The sequence below is a fragment of the Pelmatolapia mariae genome, linkage group LG4, assembly GCF_036321145.2.
Source record: "Pelmatolapia mariae isolate MD_Pm_ZW linkage group LG4, Pm_UMD_F_2, whole genome shotgun sequence".
NCBI classification, from domain to species: domain Eukaryota; kingdom Metazoa; phylum Chordata; class Actinopteri; order Cichliformes; family Cichlidae; genus Pelmatolapia; species Pelmatolapia mariae.
The window spans coordinates 1,537,501-1,562,724 of NC_086230.1; the positions used below are offsets into that span (position 1 = coordinate 1,537,501).

Here is a 25,224-nt window from a genome sequence, read left to right on the forward strand (position 1 = left end):
CACAGTACGTCAGGCTGAAGGACATCACATCTGACACTGTGAAGTCAGCAGCACAGGAGCACCACAGGGAACTGTGCTGTCCCCTCTTCTCTTCACCCTGTACACCTCTGACTTCTGCTATAACTCTGAATTATGCCATATTCAGAAGTTTGCAGACGACACGGCCATCATGGGGTGTATCTGGGATGATCAGGAAGAGGAGTACAGGAGTCTGGTGAGGAACTTTGTCGCATGGAGTCACACAAACCACCTGCAACTCAACACCTCAAAGACCAAGGAACTGGTTGTGGACTTCGGGAGGTCCAGACCAGGTCCACTGCCAGTTCAGATAGAGGGAGAGGAGGTGGAGGTGGTCAACACATACAAGTACCTCGGGCTGTGGGTGGACAACAAACTGGACTGGTCATGAAACACGCAGCACCTGTATAAAAAAGGCCAAAGCCGACTGTACTTCCTCAGCTGCTGAGGTCTTTTAACATCTGCAGGAAGCTCCTGAGGATGTTTTACCAGTCGGTGGTTGCTGGAGTACTTTTCTATGGTGTGGTGTGCTGGGGTAGCAGCACAGCAAAGAAGGACTCATCCAGGCTGAAGAAACCAATCAGGAAGGCTGGCTCTGTGGTCGGCATGAAGCTGGACACTCTGGTGACAGTGGCAGAGAAAAGGACATTAAAGAAACTGATGGACATCATGAACTATGCTGAGCATCCTCTGCACACGGTCGCAAACAGTCAGAGGAGCCTATTCAGCGACAGGTTGCTTCTACCAAAGTCAAAAACCAACAGACTTAAAAACTCCTTTGTCCCACACGCCATCAAACTGTTTAACTCCTCAATGGAGGGGTGGGGGAGGGGAAACAGGGGGACAAGGGAGGGCGGGAACAACTGAGCTGTAGTGCTTTTTTACACTGTGCAATATTTGCAATATTAGATTTTTTCTTATATTCATCTGTGCAATAACCACTGTGCAATATACTCACTCAAATGTGCAATCCTATTTATCCATATTGTATATTCTGTATTTATATGTGTGTATAAGTGTATATATGGTGTATTTATGCTTATATCCTTACTCTCATTCCCCTTATTGTATCTGTGACATGCAACTTCTATCAGTAATGTGCTACTGGAAACTGAATTTCCCGGAGTAACCCACCCGAGGGATTAATAAAGTTTCATCTAATCTAATAATCTAATCTAATCAATATTAAAACCAGAACAATTTAAATGCTGTGTCTGTGTCCCATTGTAAAACCACAGTAAACCGAATGTCAGAATAAAGAAGTGCTGTCACCACGTCCGTGTCTTGTACGTGTGTAAAGGGTCCAACTTCACACTGGTGCCGAAACCCTGGCGCGATGTCCCATCCCCAGCCCGTTCCACCTCTTCTCCTGGCGGCTCAGCCGCCCACCCAGCCGCCCGCCCAACCGCTGCAGATACTGGGCCAAATGATGATGGACATGGCGGCGATGGCGGCGATGGCGGCGATGGCGGCGATGGCGGCGATGGCGGCGATGGCGGCGATGGCGGCGATGGCGACTCCTGCGACGCAGGACCAGCAGTTGGCGTTGCTGCGCCAGCAATCAGAGCAGCAAACCGTGGCTCTGGAGCAGCTGTTGGGGAATACGGGCGCGCCGGCGCCCCCCCCCCTCCGCTGTCAGTGACATTGCACCGGATGAGGGAGGAGGAGGACCCGCTGGTGTTTATTGAGATTTTCCAGGCCACAGCGTTGGCCTGCCGCTGGCCAGAGGAAGTATGGACCACCCGGCTGCTGCCGCTTCTTTCAGGCGAGGCTCAGACGGCGGCGCTGAGGACGTGTGTTGGGCGGTACTGGACCGCTTGGGCCTCTCCCTGGAGGACTACCGCCATCAATTCCGAGCCAGCAGGATGACGGGAGGTGAGCGGCCGTTTGCGTGGGCTCCGCAGCTGGAGGATGGGGCAGCGAGGTGGCTCGGCTGCTCAATCTGGTCGTCCTCTAGCAATTCGTGGGGGGCCTGCCGGAGGTGACGGCTCGTTGAGTCGGCTGCCACCGCCCGGCGGATCTGATGGCAGTGGTTACGCTGGCGCCCAACCCAGGACCCACCCGAGAGGAGCCACGACGGAGCGGCCGTGTTCCGACGACCAGGCCGCCGGTGGCAGGGAAACAGAGGAGGGACGGCGGCCCTGTTGGGACGGAGCATGAAGCGGGGTGGAACCCCAGGAACCTGTTCCAGCCGCTGCTTCCAGCCGGATCCCAAGCAGCAGCCGGTGTTGCCCCAGAGCCACCGGGAGCCGCACAGATGCCGGGGCTGGACTGCTGGAAGTGTGGGCGGCTGGGGCACCTGTGCCGGGAGTGTCCGCTCATGGAGGTGGGGCAGGTGTTCCTTTTCTCCGGCGCACTAGCACCCGCCCCCGGTCCGGGAGGGACGTACCGAGTGCCGGTAAGGTGTCAAGGGGGTATAGGCCATGCTTTGGTGGACACAGGCTGCACGCAGACCCTGTTCCACCAAAGTTTGTTTCGCCCCGGGGCATTGTTGGAGGCCAATTGGGTGGAGGTTAAATGTGTGCACGGGGACATTCACCGATATCCCGTGGTGTCGCTGGTGTTAAAATTTAAGGGCAAAAAGCATAGAGTGAAGGGAGCGTTTAGTCAGTTAGCCAGTCGCATCCCCTGATTTTGGGCACAGATCGGCCGGGGTTCCATAGTTTATTGGGGCAGTATGCGGGGATGCGATCGTGGCCAGTAGACGCGTGCTGCGTTCAGTGGTGACGCAGGGTCGTCTGACACCGACTCGGGGGGAGAGGCAGCGGGGTCCTCCACAGAAGACCCGCCGCCTCCGGTAGTGTGCCCCACGTGAGATTACCATCTTGAGCAGTCTCGGGACGACACCCTATACTCAGCCTATGACCAAGTGATGGAAATTGATGGTCAGTGGGTGCACCCTGCGGCCGCGCTGACTTACCCACACTTTCAATTGAGAAACGATAGGCTGTACCGAGTGAGCCGCGACACTTGCACTAACGAAATTCGTACCCAGGTGCTGGTACCACAAAGCCGCCTGGAAATGATTTTTCAGGCGGCTCATTCGAACCCCATGGCCGGACACATGGGATGCGAAAAAACTCTGGAGCGGATAATGGCCCGATTCTATTGGCCCGGCATCTGGGCCGACGTGCGCCGCTGGTGCTCGTCGTGTCCGGAGTGTCAGCTGGTTAGCCAGCTGGCCATCCTGAAGGCACCTTTGCGCCCGTTACCCCTCATGGAGGTCCCGTTTGACCACATCGGTATGGACCTCATCGGGCTATTAAACCGTGAGTGCACGAGGCTTTCGCTTCATATTAGTCCTGGTGGATTATGCGACACAATACCCGGAAGCCGCGAGGGGTGCTCGACCTGATTAAGGAAAACTGGGAGGAGAGTCCGAGCCCTGCGAAAAGTTCAGTACGTGCTGGACCTGAGAGCAAAGCTGCGCACACTGGGGAGACTCTCATGGGAGAATTTGCTCCAGGCTCAGCAGTGTCAGCAACGCCTGCACAACAGAGGGGTGAAACTCAGGCAATTTTCACCGGGAGACAAAGTGCTTGTGTTACTTCTTTCTTCCAGCTCAAAATTACTCACCAAGTGGCAAGGGCCCTTTGTGGTCACACGGCGAGTGGGGGACGTTGATTATGAGGTAGTACGGTCGGACAGGGGCGGAGCCACGCAGATTTACCACCTCAACTTCCTTAAAGCCTGGAGGGAGACCGCTTCTCTGGTGAGCCTGGTAAGGGAGAGAGATGAGTTGGGGCCGGAGGTGCCAAAATCCAACATCCCCGCCTCCCTCCATTGTAGTGACCATCTCACACAGGCCCAGAGGGCGGATGTTGCTGCATTGCAACAGCGCTTTGCTGACGTGTTCTGCCCCCTACCCAGCCGTGCTTCTCTCATAGAGCACCATTTTGAGACGCAGCCTGGCGTGACGGTGCGTTCACGGCCCTACAGGCTGCTGGAACATAAAAGATAAATTGTTCACCGGGAATTAAAGGAAGTTGGGGGTAATAGAAGAGTTGCACAGCGCTTGGTGTAGCCCCATTGTTCTTGTGAAGGATGGGTCTATACGGTTCTGTGTCGACTATACTAGTGAATGAGGTGTCACGTTTTGATGCTTATCCCATGCCCCGGGTCAACGAGCTCCTGGACCGGTTGGGCACCGCTCGCTTTTTCACGACACTGGATTTAACCAAGGGCTACTGGCAGATTCCTTTGTCTGCAGAGTCCAAGGAAAAAACGGCCTTCTCCACTCCGTACAGGTTGTACCAATTCGTTACGCTTCTATTCGGCTTGTTCGGAGCCCCTGCCACCTTTCAGCGTCTCATGGACCGGGTGCTGCGGCTGCACGCTGCCTATGCTGCCGCCTATCTGGATGACGTCCTCATCTACAGTGACACGTGGGCGGAGCATGTGCAGCGTGTGGCTGTGGTGCTGGAGTCTCTGAGGCAGGCAGGGCTCACGGCCAACCCAAAGAAGTGTGCGGTTGGACGGAGGGAGGTACAGTATTTGGGGTACCACTTGGGGGGCGGGCAGGTGCGGCCTCAAGTGGAGAAGACGGCAGCGATTGCATCCTGCACGCACCCCAAGAGGGAAAAGGAGGTGAGACGGTTTCTGGGGCTGGCCGGCTACTACTGGCTGTTCGTGCCAGGATTTGCGGACCTGACGAGCCCATTTTTTTTTCTTTTTTTTTCCCGTCCCATTTGGATCTTTAGCCATCAGAGTTGTTGTCTGAAGGCCAAGAAAGATGCCAAGCGGATTTACTTTACCAAGTGGATCATCATGGCCTTGCCATATTGGTCCATTTGATTGACCTTTATTATAATTATGTATTTATTTGATTTGATTTTCAGTTGTTACAGACGGGACAGACATGACTGGGCGATAGGACAGGGAGAGAGAATGAAAGAAAGAGAGGAAGAGAAAGAAAAATAGAGGGGAGAAGAGATGGTGGGAAAGCGGGAAAGAAAAAAGAAAGAATCACAAACAAAACACCTGGATCACCTGTATGGAGATAATAAAAACAGAAGAGAAAACAAACAAAAAAGAGTAACATAATAAATACAACACCATCTCAATAAACTAACTAACAGTAGATAACAGTAGATACTAAATATTAAATGTTGTGGTGCAGCACGCAAGATTGACAGCACACAATGTGCTTTGAGGTAGCAGCCAAGAAAGGTGTAGTTTGTGTCTGTGAACACCCGTGTGTACACCTGTGTGCACACCTGTGTGGATCAGCACGCTTGTATTCAAAAGGTTTCTCCATGTAACAATCTGCGAGGGAGTGTGGGGAGCCATAGCCCCGTCCCCCAGGGCATGAAGCAGGTATGGAGAAGATCCAGGCCCCAGACATCCAGAGGCCCAGAATACGAGGACCCAAGGAGAACCACAACAGGGGCAACCATGCCACCCTCCTGGGAAGAGCTGAGGAGAGCCCCAAACAAGAGGTCACCCAGCAGCCACGGAGCAGAGGCCAGAGGGGGTTGCAGTGACGTGCCCGCGGGCATTGCCGGCAGCCAGCTGTGCCAGAAATACCGGGCCTCAGGCCCAGAGGCCAGAGGCCTGAGGGCACCCCACCCCCTGGAAGGGGCCCAGCCGGGCCACAGGCGCCAGGCCCCGCCAATCGGCCACCTGGAGTGAGTCGGTACATACATGAGAACCCAGCCCCAAACACCAAGAACCACCAACACACCAATGTCTGAGGGCATCAGCCACCGGCAGGGAGTGTGGTGAGGGGGATAGGCCTCCATACCTCGGCGAGCCTGAGATGTTCTAAGACCCGACCTGACAGATAGACACAGACAAACAGGCGCACGCAGACACAAACGTGCATTCCCACCCCCATATACAAAAAAAAATACTCGGCACTCACCCGACGTGGAGACAGACACTGTAGACACTGTACACACATTCACACTCCCCAAACATACTCTATATCCCAGGTCCAGGTACCCCCGCCCCCAGAGGGGCAAACTGTACCTAGACCCAGGAGGTGTAACCCTTCTCTCTGGGGTGGAGGAAAGCAGACCGCCTCCTTATCTGCAGTAGCAGAGAGGCCCCGCATCCCAGACCCCAATCTGACGGCCAGCACCTACTCCCAGCCCCCCAGCCCCGACGGTTAACAGAGAACGGGGGTGAGTGAAGACCCCAAACCTCCCTCCGCCCGCTCATATGTAGTGTTGCTGCGTGCTGTTCTAAAGTGCATTTAAAACACAGGAGGGCATGTTGCTTCCTGCCAGAGAGCAGCACGGCTCCTCCTGAAAACCCTCAGTGCCTATATGCATTTAAAACTGAGGGTAGGGCACCAGCGCCAGAGGTGGGTTGGAATACACAGACCATCCTCTGGACGCTGTATAACGTGCCCACCCCCAAGGCCCTATATGTATGTGTTATGATAGTATGAGTAATGTGGATGTCTAGGTTGCAGAATAAAATTGAGGCACAGGCGGCCAGAATGGGACAGAGGGGGAGTGCCTCCCCTGCACCCTGGTGACACACCTGCACCCCAAGCCCTGCGTGTGTGTGGGTGTGGTGGAGCAGGAAGAGGGAGGCAGCTGAGGATGGGGAGGGAAGAAAGGGAGGGGCTGCTTGCTCCTCCCTGGGGCCAGCTCCCCTGCTGACCCCAGTAGGCACCCCCACACTCTGTAACCCACCAGGGCAAGGGGGCCCAGGCCCATCCGGACCGGGGCCCACAGCAGCAGCACCGCCCCACCGCACAGAGTCCGGGTCAGCCCACCCGACCCCACCGCAGAGAAAACTGCACCCACCCCATTATCCAATCATCTCCCAGACTACACAAGACAATAGACACCCAGGTTGAGTTCATTCTCCACCTCTCCTATAACTCTCCCCCACCTGCAGAGTGAACCCCTGTAGAGAGGAGACATCCTGCAAAGATGTAACAGCCTCCCCACCAGTTAGAGAGCCCTCCAGTTGGGCCGATGCACCAGAGGTCTCCCGCACCGGGGGGTTAGGGTTAGGTTCGGCCGGATGGGCCCCGGCCTCAGTCGGGCGGTGGGGATGTGTGGCGTGGGTGTGATCTCTGGCCGGCTGCAGAGGAGGGGTGATGCAGCGAGCTCCCGGGGCGGCGCAGGGGCGGGGTGAACAGGTGTGCTGGGATGTGAATGTGATTGTGACTCTTTATATGTTGACAGTGACAGTCGGAGAGGAAGGAGAGTGGACGTGACAGTGGAGCGGGAGTGTCTGTGTCCCATTGTAAAACCACAGTAAACCGAATATCAGAATAAAGAAGTGCTGTCACCACGTCCGTGTCTTGTACATGTGTAAAGGGTCCAGCTTCACAAATGCATATTTGTTTATTAGTTGTTTCACCTTGCAATTATTCATGGTCAAATGTTTTACCCCTCCCCAAACCCCATAGTGAAAATAAATACTAGGAGCTCCTTTGTCTGTGACTATGTTTCAGTTGTCTTTAGGGTAAGAAATATTTGACATCAAAGGGACATTTTCATCAGAACATTATCCAAAAAGCCACATTAAATCCACATTGCAATCGATTAATTTTGTAAACCAATTACAAGTTCCATAAGGGGAAAATTTTTTTACCTTACCATTTGCATATGGGCTGACAGTCTTCTTATTTGTCATTACACGGGCTGTTGCATTGTTGACCTACAGCAGGTAAAGAGACAGAGCTTTATTAGGTGTTATACTTTTATATAAGTGAAAAGTTGTGCCCTTGTTAGGCTAGATCTGCATGCAAAGTTTCCTAATGTTGTACACAAAGAAAGCAAAAAAGTTGATGGCAAACACCCATATCATTTGTGTGTTTACCAAATTGCATTCAGCAGCATTTAAAAACATCCATACAAATCAGTTTCCTTTCTCATTTGCAAATATTCTATTTTATGGCATTTTTCAGCATGCTCTCCCCACATTTAGTGACATTTAAATAACATACAAGAGTCAAGAAAGCGCAAATGCACTGTTAAAATGATGTTTAGTGAATGTATCGATGGATGCAATTGGGAGGTGGAACAGGAGAGGAAAAAAGACAAAAGAAGAACATTGAGGAGAGGAAGGATACATGTGGGGAGCATTATGCAACCTCCATTGAACATAAAAATGTCAAAACTGTTCTGACGAATGTAACACAAAGCATTCACACTCAGACAATATCCTCTATAATTCATTTCAAGAATAATTAGATTAAAAGAAAATAGATATATTAAAATAAACCAACCAAAGCAGTCAATAACCAGTGAAATCATTCCAAACAACAGCTAACAGGGTAAATTAAAAGGAGAGTGCATTGTTTTCCAAAGTAAAATAAAATTAATGAATATGTTTCCCAACAACTTTATATAGATATGCAAACTAACTCATATCTCAGTGTCGCTCGCATACACAGCTTTAGAAAACGCTTAGTAAATCAAAACGCATGTCGACACAAGAAAATATGTCATTATACAGCATCAACTCAACCACAATTCCAAAAGAAGAGTCATGTGACTTCTAGCTTGCAAACATTCCACAGAGAGGAAGAAAGAGAGGAAAAGGTGGCAGAATGGCTTGCTAGTCCGCACTTACCACTGACAAACTTTTTGGCCCCGCCCACTTGTTTGTGTACTGTTACCGTTGTAACTGTGTTGGAAGGGCCCTACACAAGCTACTGTTCGAAGGATGGTGGGGGAGGAGGGGATGACAAGGGAATGAGCAGCATCTTACTCAGTTCACCAAGGAAACTTTGTAATCAATCCACTGCACAAACTGTTCATTTATCAGCTAAACTGAATATAATGATACAGGAGTAATTACTGATATTTGTAAGTCTCAGATTCCTAGTATTGCATATAAGAAATAAAAAGAGGTAAATGGAGAGTCCTCTTCACACACTACCCACTAAACACTTGTTGTCAGATAGACGTGCAAATCGTGTCTTTGTTGGGTCCGTCGGTCCATGACTAATTCTGGACATCTGTACGACGTCCAAGTTGCACCTTTGGCAGATATAACAGCTGAACACACCCATGGCATTCTTTCTACAATAGAAATCAAATATTCTCCCATATCTGTAGCAGAAGTTCCCATAAATGTGGACCTTGTAGGTTGCTTTGCTTTCACTCTTCTGTCCAGTTCATCCCAAACCAGCTCGATGGGGTTTAAGTCTGTGAGACTGTGCTGGACACTCCATGTTTTCAAGCTCACCATCCTGTTCTTTTTTCCTGAAGTAGTTCTGGCACAGCTTGGACTTATGTTTTGAGTCATTATCTTGCTGTAGGATGAATCCCTGACCAACCAGAGGGTACTGCATGGTGCTGCAGAATGCTGTGGTAGCTGTTTTGGTTCAGGGTACCTCTCTGTGTACGAGTCATCGACCCTGGATCCAGCAAACAGCCCCAGACCATCACACTTCCTCCTCCATGTTTGACAGTTGATGCCACACACTGTGGAACCATCCTTTCACCTACTCGACGGCGTACAAAGATCCTGCATGATGAAGTGAAGATTTCAAATTTTGATCCATCAGTCCATAATACCTTCTTCCAATGGTGGTGTTTCATGGCCCAGACAAGCCTCTTTGTCTTATTCTGACGTCTTACTTTTTGCATAATTCTGAATTGTACATTGTATTTTTCAGTTTGGGTAACCTTCTTTTTTTTTTTACCTCTGGCAGTTCACCACTTACCTTTTTACCATTTCAAGCTATTCATTGAACTTGAACGACTTAAATTACAATAAATAACTGGAAAATTGGGGTGTTCTAAAACTTTTGGCTGGTAGTGTATATGATGTTTTTATTTTTGGGAGGTTGGTATCCTGTTTTATTGTGAAGAGCTTTGTAAGAGGAAGTGAATTGGTAGCAGAACTGAGAGAAGTTGCGACGGAAAGTATTAGAAGTTTGTGCAGATGTGTATGTATGAACTGAACTGATCCGTTTGACAGTTTTTGTCGATGCACAGATTTTGTAAATTGGGGACATCTCTGCTAGAAATCAAAAGTACAGCTGCTGACTATTTTTTTTCCCCTCTAGAGTCCGCGCCATCTTGGAGATGATCACTCTGCATACATTCACAACCATTTCTGTACAAAAAACATGCCCTCTACCCTCTGGAAACATGAGACTACAGAGCTTATACATGTAGAAGCATTATAAAAATGACATCTAAAATGAGTCTAAGTTTGACATGTCCCTCCTCCCGGTGGGACATGCCCGGAACACCTCACCCAGGAGGCATCCTTGTCAGATGCCCGAACCACCACAGATGGCTCCTTTCGATGTGGAGGACCAGCAGCTCTACTCTGAGCCCCTCCCGGATGGCTGAACATCTCACCCTATCTCTAAGGGAGAGGCCAGCCACCCTTCGAAGGAAGCTCATTTCCGCCGCTTGTATCCGCGATCTCGTTCTTTCGGTCACTACCCACAGCTCGTGGCCATAGGTGAGGGTAGGGACGTAGATCGACCGGTAAACTGAGAGCTTCGCTTTTACACTCAGCTCTGTCTGTCGATCTCCTGCTCCCTTCTCCCATCACTCGCGAACAAGACCCCGAGATACTTGAACTCCTCCACTTGGGGCAGGAACTCATCCCCGACCCGGAGTGGGCACTCCACCCTTTTCCGGCTGAGAACCATGGCCTCAGATATGGAGGTGCTGATCCTCATTCCCGCTGCTTTACACTCGGCTGCGAACCATTCCAGTGCGAGCTGGAGGCCATCACCTGATGAAGTCAACAGAACCACATCATCCGCAAAAAGCAGAGATAAGATTCTGAGGCCACCGAAGTGAAAGTGAAGAAGGAAGACAGGACAAAAGACGTGCTGTCTAAGAGAACCAGAGATTAATAATAAGTAATGCAGAAAGGTGTATAAACACATAGTGAGTGAGAAAGGTGACTGAATAAGAAGGAGGATTCCTAAAGAAGGAGTCTAAAAATTAGCATAAATCACCAGTGTCAACTCTACTCTTTGCTTTGGCAAAGTGTAATCACTTCTTCAGTTCAATGCATTCTTTTAATTTAAAGTATTATAAATTTATGTGGTAACATCTGGTAACGTGGTTACAGAGAGTATTTTAAAGGCTGTAGACGAGTTTAAGGGCTGTAGGTTGCAGCCAATGCTCCAGCACTGTATAAATGTAAAGGGGCTCAGTGCTGGTTCTTATAGTTTGACCTGCTTCAAGCTTTATTTGTGAAGCACACATTAGCCTAACAAAAAGGACTGCTAGGTAGTACCGCTGGGACGTAATATTTTCAGATGCAAAGATGATCTTGCTTGCTCATAGGGGGTCATATGATTGTTGGGTTTTTCTCTGTATCTATTATTGTAGGGTCCACCTTACAATATAAAGCACCTTGAGGCGACTGTTGTGATTTGGTGCTGTATAAATAAAATTGAATTGAATATTAAAAGAGCAGGGGACTAGCATTAGCCATGTTAGTGCATTACCTTCCAAAGATTGTGAGACCACTGGCACACATTTTGGCTCTCCGTTTCACTGCAGAGTTCCTTCATATTCTTCATATATCCATCTTAGGCAGAGTGTAAATACCAAGGCTGAATGTCCTTTGTACAAGCACAATCACTTCTTAGCAGTGAAAAGCTATTGGCACAAACAGTGGTGAAGGAAAATCCAGGTTCCCAGCCTGTATCTCTGTATCCGATCAGAGACGTTCTTAAATCTTACAGAATGGCTCATTTGCATTTGCAGAGTCGCAGAAATGTGAAATAGGATAGCTAATCAGATAATTAACTATGAGCTAATTTCTGACTCTTGGATTTAACTGTTAGCTATATCCTGGAGCTAATCCCATCGTTAATCCCAAACCTAATCCAGTTGCTAGTGTATTAGCTGATCCATAAACAGTGTTGGGAAGGTTACTTTTAAAATGTATTCCACTACAGATTACAGAATACATGGCCCAAAACATAGTTTGTAACATATTCCGTTAAGTTACTCAATGTGGGTAACGTATTCTGAATACTTTGGATTACTTGATATATTCTCATGCCTTTTAAAACTAGCTGAATGTGCTATTGCTGTGTGATTTACTACTACTGAAGGCTACTCACCACCGAGCTAACATTGTTAGCTGGCGTTAGCTGAGGTTAGTGCATAGACTGCAGACTGTTAGGCCATTTCTAAATACTCATGTACGTGAGTCCGTACTCGCATTTTGCTTGCGAGTTTTTACTGCCATCCCCTCTTAATTTAACTGTGATTAATATTTGCAATGTAAATTACACATGACGTTTGTAGAGTGAAATCCAGGACTAAGCTTCTGACAACTACTTCATCTATCCAAGGACAAGCAAATAAATTTCCTTTTTTCAATAAAAGTATACAAAAGCAGACTTTCTTTTGAGCATATATTACTAGAATTGTATTTTAACATTTTTTTGGGTTAAATAAAAGGGAATGATAAGGCTTGGATGACCTAACTATTTTGTATCTTTAGAAATATGGCAAGATAAGTGGGATAGATTGCTGAATGCTTAGACACAAACACACCCAGATAAATCAACCAACAGGCATATCGAGACAAACACAAAAAGGGTGACAGTGAGAAAGAAGAAATCCAGAAGAAAGAAATACTTGAGAAGATGCACCTCTATTTTACGACCTTCTACCACGGTGCCGTGTAATTTCTCTTTTGCCCTGTCTGCATCCACGCTATGCTCGAATGTTACAAAACCAAAACCCTGTGTGCAGAACGGAAAGGAACAAGAACAACATGCATATTATTTGGTAAATATAACATAATAAAGAACAGCTTCAGTCAACAGGAGCACTGTCAATGACGCAATATCCTATTTCTACAAACCAAATTCCAAAAATGACATTGTGTAATATTTATTCATAACAGAAGACAGCAAACATGTCAAATGTTTAAACTGAGAAAATGTAACATTTTAAATAAAAGTATTGTCTGATTTTTAATTTGAATTCAATGGCATCAACATGTCTCAAAGTCTGACCACTGTGCAGCATCCTCTCTTCATTTAGATTTGTCTGCCCACCGAACACTTCCACACTTCGTCTCAGTTGATTTTAAACCGTGCAGAGATGACAGCAGCCTTTCTGGATCACGCTCACCTATTGGCTTCTTCTTTGCCTGACAGTTTTTACTTGCACAATAAATTGTGTTTACACACAATGATTTCTGGAAGTGTTCCTGAGCCCATGCAGTGATTGCCATGACATAATCATGCAGTGCTGCCTGCAGTGCTGCCTGAGGACTCAAAGATCACAGGCATCCAGGAAACAATGAGATATTTGTCTAGATTCTCTTTTTTGAGATGTGTGTGACTTTTCTTAGTTTGAAATATTTCTATGTTTTCTATGTTCTATTTTAAATAAAACATGATTCAATGAAATTTGAAAAACATTGCATTCTGTTTTTATTTACATTTTACTCAGTGTCCCAGTATTTTGGAACTGGGTTTATTAGAGGCAGAGTATTGTGTCATCTACAATGCTTCCATTGATGTAGGTTTGGTTTATAATGAATAGCTGAGTAAGTCATATCAAAATGCTGGAGGGAAAATGAATTTATTTTTGCATTGCAATAGTCAAACACAAAAGTAATATAATACCAGGAAAAAAGACACAAAACAGAAAAGACAGAAATTGGCATAGAATCTACTAAATCTCACTGATCTTCCTCTTTAACAGGAAGTATATAGGCCTAATAATCTGACCCAGTGCAAATAAAGGACGTCGTTCTAAGGAGGATATTTTGATATACCAGTATTGATCTATTGTGACTCCAAGGTTAAGAAACAGAGGGAAAACATTTATATAATAGAATATATATAACTTTCAATATCATATTGCCCCTCAATAAGGTGGTATATAACTGACTGCAGATATTTTACTGTGCTTGTTTGTTTGGGTATTTTAGAAGCTGTCTTACTTCCATCTGCTGACAACTTGACAAATATCAATTTCCTTTTCCAGCAGGACTTGAATTTTTACTACCAAATGGTTTCCTGACCATGTTGTTACTGTGCTTGAGAATCTACAGGGATATTGTCAAGAGCAAGATAAGAGACATCCAATCGACAAATAAGAAGAACTGAAGGCCACTACTGAGGCTTGAATTTCAACAACACCTTAGCAGTGCCACTGATCATCTTCATAAGGTAATTCCTCATAAAGGTGCAAAGACCAAGTATTGATTGTATAAATGAACATATTTTAGTTACATATTTCTCTGTTGTAAATACGTTGTTTTTTATTGGCCTTAACAAATATGCTAATAATTGCATGTACTGGATTTGTGATGTTTACAAGCTTACACCATAAGTATTAAAATTAAAAATTAAAAGGGCTTAAAATAATTCACTTTGTGCCTAATGGACTATAGAATATAAAGTTGTGATTTAAATAATGAAAAAACATTCAGATGCACATTATAGTCAGTCGATTGCATTGAATCAGTAGCAATTCTTTCGATGTTTCGTTTTGTGTTTCTTGTCTTATTAAATGTACATAAAATTAGAATCAGCAGAATCAGTTGTATCCCTAGAGAGCTCTTCCACAAGACTTTAGAAAAGTGGGGCAATCAAGTAAGGTCCTTTCTTATATGTAGCACTCAGCAGTAAATTCTGAAAATTCACATTTTGTTCATGTAAAGGACACACTGGCTCCCACTCACTGTGATTTCACAAGACTAATTTGACATTTTCACAAGGATTTAATTTGATGTCAAACTAACTTTGCCAGACATGGCTATTACTATCATTTACATTCTCACATTCAGTTTTGTTGGGGAAGTGCAATCCATTTATATCCAGGTTCTTTCAAGCTGAAAAAGCTAAGAGGATTATTTTTAAGCAGAGATTATTTATGCTTATTACCTAAAGATGAACAAAAATGTATGTACCTTAGAACCGCGTTCGTTGAAGATGATTTCCACGTCTAAAATTTTGCCAAATTGCTGTGAAAAAATATAAAAGAAATTCTGAGTGTGTGTCTCTGTGTGTGTTTAACCTTTTTTTAATTAAATTATGAAATAAAAAATGTATAGCTTTTTTGACTTTCCTGTTTTGCAAACATATTACCTCTTAACATCCACCCAGTTATGAAATTTTTCGGCTTGACTGGCAGATGTTTAGTGGTAATGCAGTAACTGGCCAATTACTGGGTTGATTATGTTTTTTTTTTGTTACTCACAAAAAGATAATAGTTTAAAAAAATGTCTTGATGCATGCTCAATTATCCAGGTAAGTAAATCCCCAAAAGTTGATTCTGTTCTTCTAGACGTAGGGTTTTCACACTGCGCCGCAAAAATAGCGTTTTCAAATGTATCCACTTTGGAGTAGTGATGTGCGATACCACTGATTTCCTTTCCGATCCGATACCAAGTAATATTCAGGGTGGTATCGACGATACTGATCCGATACCGATACTTTGTACAAAAACTTATTTTATTTATTGTATCTCAAATTATAGCATCATAATGATTACAGGACATCAGATTACTTGTTCTTATCACTTAATAATGCAGAGTTCATCATATAGAAATAAAAAAACTGAAGTTGTGCGCTATTTGAGCATGTTGCCTGCCTGCAGCACTAAAGGACTCCGTGAGAGACGTCTGTCTCGCCCTAGCAGCACCTGTCCCTGTCCTCCTCTTCAGTTCGTCTCAACATACGCTCGTCATATTCTGTGATATGATTTACTCTGAGGTGTTTGACAAGGTTAGTGATGTTGCCACAACCATACATGCCAACCCTCCCGATTTTTCCGGGAGAATCACGAATTTCAGTGCCCCTCCCGAAAATCTCCCGGAGCCACCATTCTCCCGAATTTCTCCCGATTTTCCACCCGGACAACAAAATTGAAAAACCATATCGCAGAATTCATAGCGCGGCCCAGCAAATTCCAGTTTCCAACAATGGCGGCAGCTACTTAGTTTTAATATTAATCTTATTTCTCTTTGTGGGTCGCTAAAAAACTTTTAACATATTTTCAGGTGATAATGTAGCTGTGTAAACTTCAAATATCTGAGCCGATCGACACATCGTTTTCAAACCCCCGCGGTCTTTAACTACTCGGGTTAAACATGATATATAAGTCACTTTGATAACTTAAAAATGTTATTGTTTGGCTTTTTCAGTGTTTTATTTGTTCGTGAGTAAATCGGATTGGCTGAGATTAAAGTTATTAGATTAGATTAAATTAAATTGAACTTTATTAATCCCTCGGGAGGGTTTTCACACAGCTGAATAAACATCAAACAGAAAATAATTTAACAGAAGTGTGAGACGGTCGAGAGTTTACGTCAGTGCTCGGTTATATTTTAGATAGCAAGGAGCAGACAGCAGAGTTTCACTCCACCGAGGGAGCTCGTGACGTACTACCCGGCTTTCTTTAGACCGCGAAGGCCGGGTCCTCAGGTGGAAGCAGCCTCTGAATTTGGACACCCCCGCTGTTTCCGGGCCGGCCAATAATAACGGTGACATTTAACGTATTTTATCCGATAAATAAACCCTGTAAAATGTATTTACACCCCCCCAACAGCCCTTTTGAATGTCTCCCTAGTATGGCCACTACACCTCACTCTTGGAGCAGTTTTTTGCCACATGTATCGCAAACCACGTCTCAGCTGTTTGTGGAGGTAAAATACGTTCACACATGACTCCGTTTACGCTCAGCCATTGTTGTGAGTGCGCACGCCACGGGCTGCGAGACATTTATACAGCCGTATTTCACACATGACTATGAAAGGTGGAAGAGGAAGTAGTTCCTTTGAATGTAGGCAATCCGAATGTTATAGTTTCTTTCCACTGTGTTCCTGTTAATGATAAACTACAAATTTACCCTAAATTACTAAAATATCGATATTTTAATGTGAGAATCGATTATAGAACATAAATGATTGGTATCGGAGGAATCGATATTTCAGGATTGATCCACACATCACTACTTTGGAGAGTGTTTTCAAAACACTGCATTTTCCTTGACCAAAAACGTTGTCTCAGTGTGGACGGAAAGCCAAAACGGAGAGAAAAAGATTGAGAAAGATTGAAAAAGAGTGTTTTCAAACAAAAATGTGTTAGTGTGGACATGGGCTAAGATTGGGGAAACCTGCAGTCAGCTGAGACTGAAGAAGTCACTTGGATGAGTGACGAAACGTTTCTTCCACTGAAAACGCTACGTCCAGATGAACAGAATCAACTTTTGGGAGTTTAAAAAATGTTGAAAATACTTTGGGCAGCTCAAATTTTCAAGTATAATTACATCACACTATACTTACCCCAAACATTTGCCTGAGGTCTGGGTCTCTGAACCTGAAGGGGATGTTGGAGACATGAAGTCTCTTTGGTTGGGCCTTGTTGTGTGTGCTTTCAGGTACCAACTCTGTGGATGGCCAACTGTCTGTTTGAGCAACATCTTCTGTTTGCTGAAAAATATAAATAAAAGGACACTACTGAGCAACTATAAATGTACATTTTTAAAATGATAAAAAATAATAATAATTTACAGTATCAACACTTGTGTAAAATTAACCTTTTTCATGAAGAGGGAGTTAAACACAATTCATGCCCTTGTTTGCTGTTTTTGATGCATATACAAATGGTATGAGAACAATGACCAGTTTTGCTGTTTCAAAAGTCTCTTTCACTTTGGCACAACGATCTGTGTCGTCTGTGTTTCTCACTTTTATCCTAATCAAATCACTCAGTGAGCCTTGCTGTCGTCTGCATGGAATAATTGTCATCCTGGAAGAAATGCTGTTGCTAGCAATGTAATCACTTAAAAAACAAGAATGTGTGCATGTTTGCTCTAACATTTTGTAACGTAACATCTGCCTTGCCAAGGAAGGTAAGCTAAAAGACACAATGTGGAAGCGAGCCAGAGGTTAATAATAAGTAATGATTAAATGCAGGGTGGTGTATAAACACATAGTGGGTGGGGGAAAAAGGCGAGTGACAAAGTGCATCATGGGAAGCCCCCAGCAGCCCAGGCCTTTTGCAATAAAATTAAGGGGGGATTTAGAGTCATCTGGTCCAGCCCTAAATAAATGCTTTAAAAATAAAAGTTTTAAATCTAATCTTAAAAGTATAGAGAGGGTGTCTGCATCCCAAATCCAATCTTTTAATTATCTTAGGAACTACAAGTAAGCCAGCAGTTTGATAGCAAAGTGCTCTGTTGGGGTGATATGGTATTATGGGGAGGTGGAGGTATGCACTGGAAAGAAGAAGGGTGAAAGTCACTAGAAAGAAGACATAATAGATGTGTGTGAGGGAATGAGAGGGAGACAGGTCTGAGGGTCAACATGTAAGGAGAAAAGATATACCAACCATCCAAAGCCAAGAACAGCGCACAAGAGAGGTAAAGGAAAGAGTTCTGGCAGGGTGGAGTGGGTGGAGACAAGTGTCAGGGGTGATGTGTGACTAAAGGATAGAGCAAGAGTGAAAGCAAAGGTTTCCAAGATGATTTGAGACCTTGCGTGATGTATGATTTGAAGAGAGGCTAAAAGACAGGAAGCAAAGATGATGTTGCGCATTTTCATTCCAAATGGACAGAACAGTTTAACCATATAATACAACTCTAGAGATAATGCTAGATGTCATATTTATTTTAATAGCCACTATAAATATATGGCTTGGCTGTAGCTCAGGAGGTAGAGCAGGTCATCTGCTAATCAGAAGGTTGGTGGTTTGATCCTTGGCTCCTCGCTTTTGCATGCTAAATATTGTTGGGCAAGATACTAACCACAAGTTGCTCTCTGATGCATCCATCAGAGTATGAACAGTAGACAGGAAGCACTTACATAGAAAAAGTGCTTGTGTTAATGGATGAATGAGGCAAGCTGCGTAAAACACTTTGAGTGCTCAGAGTAGTCCATGATGCTGAACTGGTTCGCAGTAGCTCATAATAGGCCAAAACATTCCCCTTGCCTGAGAGCATGGATTTACAGTTTTTCTCAGTCAATTGGCTTAATTCAAACTGTTTTGACATGTGTTACCCTAGTCACTACTGGCATCACTCAATGTGCTCATACAAAGCTTTTTATTATAATTAACACAGTTGATGTTCTGTCCCAACATTCAGTCTCTGGCCAGACAGCTTTCCAGTTATCACCACTGTGAGAAGGGGTGCTTGTGGGAAATGTGATAATGGACTCATGTTTTTATATTTTCACTCTAGGTTGAGAAGATTAGAGAGCTATGTTTAAACTTAGGATTTTGCTTGTAGTGCTGAGGTGGGGAAGACCGAAGGCAGGACAGTTGAAGGGGGCGGTACAATAGGCGGGACACCGAACCCATAAGATTGTGTTGTGAGCCAGACCTCGCCAGACATAGCAGAAGAAGGCTAGTTAGCTAGGTCTCCGAATGCATCTGTATTTTATTGTAAAGCGCAAATAAAAAGACGTCTGATTTTGGAAGTAAGAGTCTCCGCCTGATCGCTACCTTTAAAAAGAATCCATGAAGTCGGCGTACTTCAACACCACACACCTAGGTCCCGGCATTACTGACAAAGGGTGAGATGTAATTACCCAGTGAGGTGCAGCTATGGGATTATATTTAAGTCTTAACAAAAAAATAATCCGAGCAAATTATTTCATTCACGGACACAATTAAATTTTGCATGCTTAGAACTCGGCAGCCGGGCACACAAAGAAGCACTCGTGCACGCGCAAGTGTCTGCTTTACACACGCTGCTACAGTTTTATGAAACGAAAAGGGTTGCAAAGTAATTTCCAGTGATGGGAATAACGGCATTACAAGTAATGGCATTACTAACGGCGTTACTCGTAACGAGTAATCTAACTAATGTTCAGCTTACCGCATCATATATCAGTTGCACGGTAGCTGTCTACGTAAGAAATCTGGGCACTACGGCTTTAAGCAGCTGCGCGCGGTCCCGCAGGCGGCAATCATTTTCTGGCAGACCATCACTTTTTGGCACAACACCTGGAGCTAAGTTGTAGTCAATGAAACCATGCTGTCTACCAAAACATCCTGAAGGAGAATGTCCGGCCATATGTTCATGCCAAACTGAAGCGCACTTGGGTTCTGCACCAGGACAATGATCCAAAACACACCAAGTCCACCTCTGACTGGCTAACAAAAAACAAAATGAAGATTCTGCAGTGGCCTAGTCAAAGTCCTACCCTGAATCTAGTTGAGATGCTGTAGCATAACCTTTAAAGGCAGTTCATGCTCAAAAAACGTTCAATGTGGCTGAATTACAATTCTGCAAAATTCCTCCAAAGCGTTGTGAAAGACTCATTGCCAGTTATCAGAAACGTTTGATTGCAGTTGTTGCTGCTAAGGGTCCAATGGTTGGTCCAACCAATTATTAGTTTTATGAGGCAATTACCTTTCCACACAGGGCCATGTAGGTTTGGATTTTTTCCCCTTGATAATAAATACCTTAAATAGGAAATTACATTTTCTGTTTACTTGTGTTATCTTTGTCTAATGTTTTAATTTGTTCTGATCTGACATATTAAAGTGTGACAAACATACAAAAAGATAGGAAATTGGGAAGGGGGAAAACACTTTTTCCCACCACTGCATATGATTGACATTGTACTCTAAAATGTTATTTTGTTATTTTCACAGGATCTTCAAATATTAAGGGTGTAACGATTACACTGTGCATAGGATGGAGAAGTTGTATAGAGAGATTGCCACAAGCAGAAATGAGATCCTGTGTCATTCAATAGTGTATTTGGATAATCGTTGTCTGTCACTGTGCGTCCTCCTGTGACTGGTCAGCAAGTCACAGACTGGGTGGAAGTTATTGTCCAGCATTGTCTTTATCTTGGACAACATTCTGTGGATCTGTCGTGTATAGAGTGGACAGCAAAGGGGAAAAGGATGGTCCCTTGCAGTCCCCCTGATCACCTTGTCACCTGATTATGTGCATCTTTAACACAATGTTAAAGACGCACATAATCAGCAATCCAGGACACAAGAGATACATCCACCTGCATCACTGTCAGCTTATCACCCAGGAGGGTCATGACCCTTACACAACTCGCTGGCTGGTCCAGATCGACGTAGACACAATTGAGAAGGTAGATGATGGCGTCTTGAGTTCCAAGGTGGGACTGGTAAGCAAACTGAAGGGGATCCTGATGTGGCCTGACTATAGGTCGGAACTGGTCAAGGATGAGTCTTTCCCTAGTCTTCATGACGTGGAAAGTCAGTGCCACAGGTCTGTAATCCTGGGAGCCACTGGGACGTGACGTCTTTCGTATCGGAATGACGCATGACATCTTCCACAGTATACTCAAGCTCATCATGAAAATTTTATGAAAGACTCTGGGGGGCACAGCCCTTGAGGACACGGGGACTCACTCCCTCTGGTCCAGAAGACTTCCCTGAGTCGTCTCATCTGTCTCTAAAAGTGAGTGTGAAGAGTGAGGGAGGGGGGCAGGACTTTCACAGGAGGCTATGGTGCAATGTAGAGAGACAGGGAGAGAAGGTGGCTGTGGATTGCAGGCTGACTACAGGTAAGTCAGGGGCTGTAGCAAATAAATCACTACAAAGCAATTCCAACAAGAGCTATAATCCTGATAAAGTAGATTATCAAAGTTTTCAAAGATTGAACATTTGAAAATCACATTTCCAGTTAGCAACCCATTTTTGATGATGGACTACCAACTGTAGAATCAAATATTGTGTGGTGTATGTAGATGAAGTCAAGTCTCCTTTGGATTTGAACTAGGATGATGATTAGGATGTTTGAGACAGAAATTAAAACTACGGAATAATCAGTGTTGGGGAGTAACGGAATACATGTACCGGCATTACATATTTAAAATACAAAATATGAGTAACTGTATTCCGTTACAGTTACCGTTTAAAAAGGTGGTATTCAGAATACAGTTACATTGTTGAAATAAATGGATTACATGGCGGTCTTTTCCTGTTTCATATGTTAGGCTATGCTCTCTCTATTTCTGGTAATTCCACACCGGTGGAAACCCAAACAAAACAGGCATTAAGAGGCTCTAATGCCTGTGTCTCAGTCTCGCAGCCCATGTTACCTCTGCTTGTGGCCCGCATAATGACGTGAAGAAATATTTTTAAAAATTATTGTTCAAAAAATGATTTAATATGAAGGCAATAGGCAGAGCGTTACAGGCATATCCCTAAAGAATGTAGCCTCATGGGCAGTGTAGCCCAGTTGTAAGTAAGCTATTAAGACTCGACTGTACACTGTGTTCGTGTTTTCCTCCCAAACAATAAGTTCGGTTGGAGCAGCCTTTCAACGCCTCTCTCTGTCTCTCGCTAGCAAACTTGACCCAGACAACAAAGTAAAGCTAGTTTTCAGCTACGAGCCCGACACGAACCCGACGTATTAGCCAGAGGTCCCTTTACTACGGTTCGGAGCCGCGGACCTGTTTTATATTCGCGCGGAATAGTTTTCTATACGAGATCGCTGCAAAAAGTGCAGCCTTACCTAATGTCCACCTACTGTTACTCATTTATATTAAGATTTAAACATCTAGTTGGTATTGGTATGGAGAGTAACCTTCAGTAATAGTAATAAATCACAGCAATAGGACATTCATGTAGTTGTAAAAAGCATGATAATATATTAAGTAATCCAAAGTATTCAGAATATGTTACTCTCACTGAGTAACGTAACGGAATACGTTACAGAATACATTTTGGGGCATGTAATCTGTAATCTGTAGTGGAATACATTTTAAAAGTAACCTTCCCAACACTGGGAATAATTCATAATGGTGTGCTGTTGTCATTTTAAGCCAAAAAGTTTACTTTAGACAAAGTATGCCACCTTTTTAGACTGTTTTTGGCAACCTGTGTGTGTGTTTGAAAAAGTGTTAAACCATAGTAAAAAGGTTGTTCTTAATTAAGTCGGTGCTTTTGTAACAGTGAGGATGGGGTGAGCTTGGAAAGCTTTAACTCATTTTATTTGTGTTTGTTTAATGCAAAAAAGGAAAATAAGAATCAAAGTTAGAATTACAAATGCTCCACCTCAGCATGAGACGATTGCACTGGAGCGAGCTTTCTCGAGAGTCACACAGCAGCTGGTGTGGGCAAAGTAACATTTTCTCTGACTCACGGTGCGACCCCTGAGCTGGGATTCCGCCCTGAACCACTAATACAGCAATTTAAAATAGAGGTGGCCCTACCCTTTACTACACTGATCAGTAAAGCAATTTCAGAAAGGCAGGCTCTGGCTTTGACCTATCAGAGAGTGGAGGAGGCTGGCTTTAACCTGATATATTTGAAACAGCTGCCCCCTCCCCACCTTCGCTCAACCCCAGTGACACCGAGTGACCGGAAGTTCTCGCCTGCCTGACTTTCACCTACTGGAAATATCCAGCTGACTGTAACCCCAGCTGCAATCTCAAACTCCTCCCAGACTGTCAATAAAGTCATTTCAGAGGGGCGGGCTCTCGCTTCATCCACTGAGAGACCAGGGGACGGTTTTGACCTGACCAATGAGCCGAATTTACAGCCTTGTGAAGAGTGAAGGGCGGAGTCCTTACCAGCTTCCCCACAACTCAGTGTTTCTGGTCCCCTCACCACATTCAGGCGTTTTTCCACTTAAAACATCCTCTTTCAGATATTTTTGATGAACTGCCAAAGAACCATTTTTAACCCCACCTCAATGGTGAAAAGTACAAAGTTTTGGCTGAGGTATACAGGCACTATGGAAAAGATTAAGTTGTGTAAGTTCTCCAAAACTGTTTTGTGAACACTTTTCCATGTTCCAGGTTCTGTTTGAGTCTTGTTAGATGATGTGAACGATCTGATGGGTCTTATCCAAAATCACTTGTACTTTATTTGAACTAATGTCGGCAGAAGCAACTCCTTTTAGCTTCTGTGATGCATTTACTTCTCTCACCTTAAACTAGACGTTAGTGTGGTCAAAGTTAACATGTGTCCTGTTGCCATTTGTATTTCTAAAACCCAACCTCAGTGTTCGCCCTGTAGACTCTCAGATGGAAACACAGATGAATCGAGACATTCACAGATTTCATCAGGACATCTTTAACGTCTTAAGTTTTTGTTGTTTTTATGTCTTACATTAAAAAATTTAACATTTTATATTTTCAAATGAAAGCACAGCAACATGAAAAGATATTTTTCTTTAATGATGTTGCTGCAGCAATCTCAAATACTAATTATTCTGGGATTTTATGTTCAAACTGTGATTTTCCAAATGTGTGTGGAGTAAAATGACCTTTCAAATGTTGTGACCAAGAATCATTCAGGGTTATCAACACAAACTGTTTTAATAGCAGAAACAGAGGTTACTGTTAGTTTTACAAACACATTCTTCTTCATGTCTGTTTACGTGGTTTTTATGGATAAAGTGATTTTCAGTAGTACAAGCAGTGTCTAACGTTTCTTTGCTCTCCAGTATAAACGCAGGAACTTGCAGGCTTTATTAACACTGTCACAAACACTCAGTGCCAAAATTGGGGCTGACCCATGTTTCACTCTCTGTGTCTCTAAAAAACAAACAGTACATTGGTAATCACTTCTAAACAATGGGGGTAGTTTATGGCTCTGTATCAGCTGCAACACAGCGTAGCATCTGGATGTTAGAATCTTTTACGGTGTTAGCCCCAACTCCCAACCTGCAGCCCCAAGGTGTCTGACCTCTAACCCTTGCTGCCATATGTCCCTCTGAGGCTCTTGTGCAGTAGCAGTAACAGCTGTAGTAGTACTAGAAGTAGTAGCAGTAGTAGTACTAGTACTGTGCAGGCTTCAAGAGTGGTCACTCTTCTGGCTTACAAATGGTGAAAACATGTCACACTGCAAATCTGAAATGTTGACAGGTAAATTATAAAAGGAGTTTAAACTTCAGTTTTGGCATAGACACAGACTTTATTAATCCCACACTGGGGATATTCACATTCACAAGGTCAGCAAGAAAAAGTGAATCACAGATATATTAATAAAATACAGAAATAAACAAATAGTGCACAAATTTAAAACAGGCAAAAAACCCATACAAGAGTAATTACTACCAATGTACAAATGGTTGTTAGAGAACTTTAGCATATCAGTATAAAGCTGACTGGAACTCCTGGTCAGTTATGGAAGAAATAATAATAAACTCTAAACTCTTTTTTTCTCATTTAAAATTTCATAACAGGTTTATTTCTTAGATCTGCTGATACAGCCAATACATAGTGATTGTATAATGCTGTAGTCTCTCGCATTGTACCCTTTTCTCTCCACTACCACAACAGGATGATCCCCAAAGTATGACTCAATAAACACAGACTCTAAAACCAGAA

The 25,224-nt window shown here is 44.2% G+C and overlaps 1 protein-coding gene across 5 annotated transcripts in view; it reads right to left on the minus strand.

The window, feature by feature from the left end:
- rbfox1 (RNA binding fox-1 homolog 1) overlaps positions 1 to 25,224 on the minus strand; it is a 147,884-nt gene that overhangs the window by 92,543 nt on the left and 30,117 nt on the right. For 3 of the 5 annotated variants that reach the window (XM_063471054.1, XM_063471050.1, XM_063471053.1), the window contains 4 exons: positions 17,233 to 17,379; positions 14,857 to 14,910; positions 12,578 to 12,670; positions 7,581 to 7,641 (listed from right to left, as the gene is read on the minus strand). In XM_063471054.1, the coding sequence (XP_063327124.1) occupies positions 7,581 to 7,641; positions 12,578 to 12,670; positions 14,857 to 14,910; positions 17,233 to 17,379 (355 nt within the window). The remainder of the gene's footprint in view (positions 1 to 7,580; positions 7,642 to 12,577; positions 12,671 to 14,856; positions 14,911 to 17,232; positions 17,380 to 25,224) is intronic. The other 2 variants (XM_063471051.1, XM_063471052.1) reach the window with 2 other exon arrangements.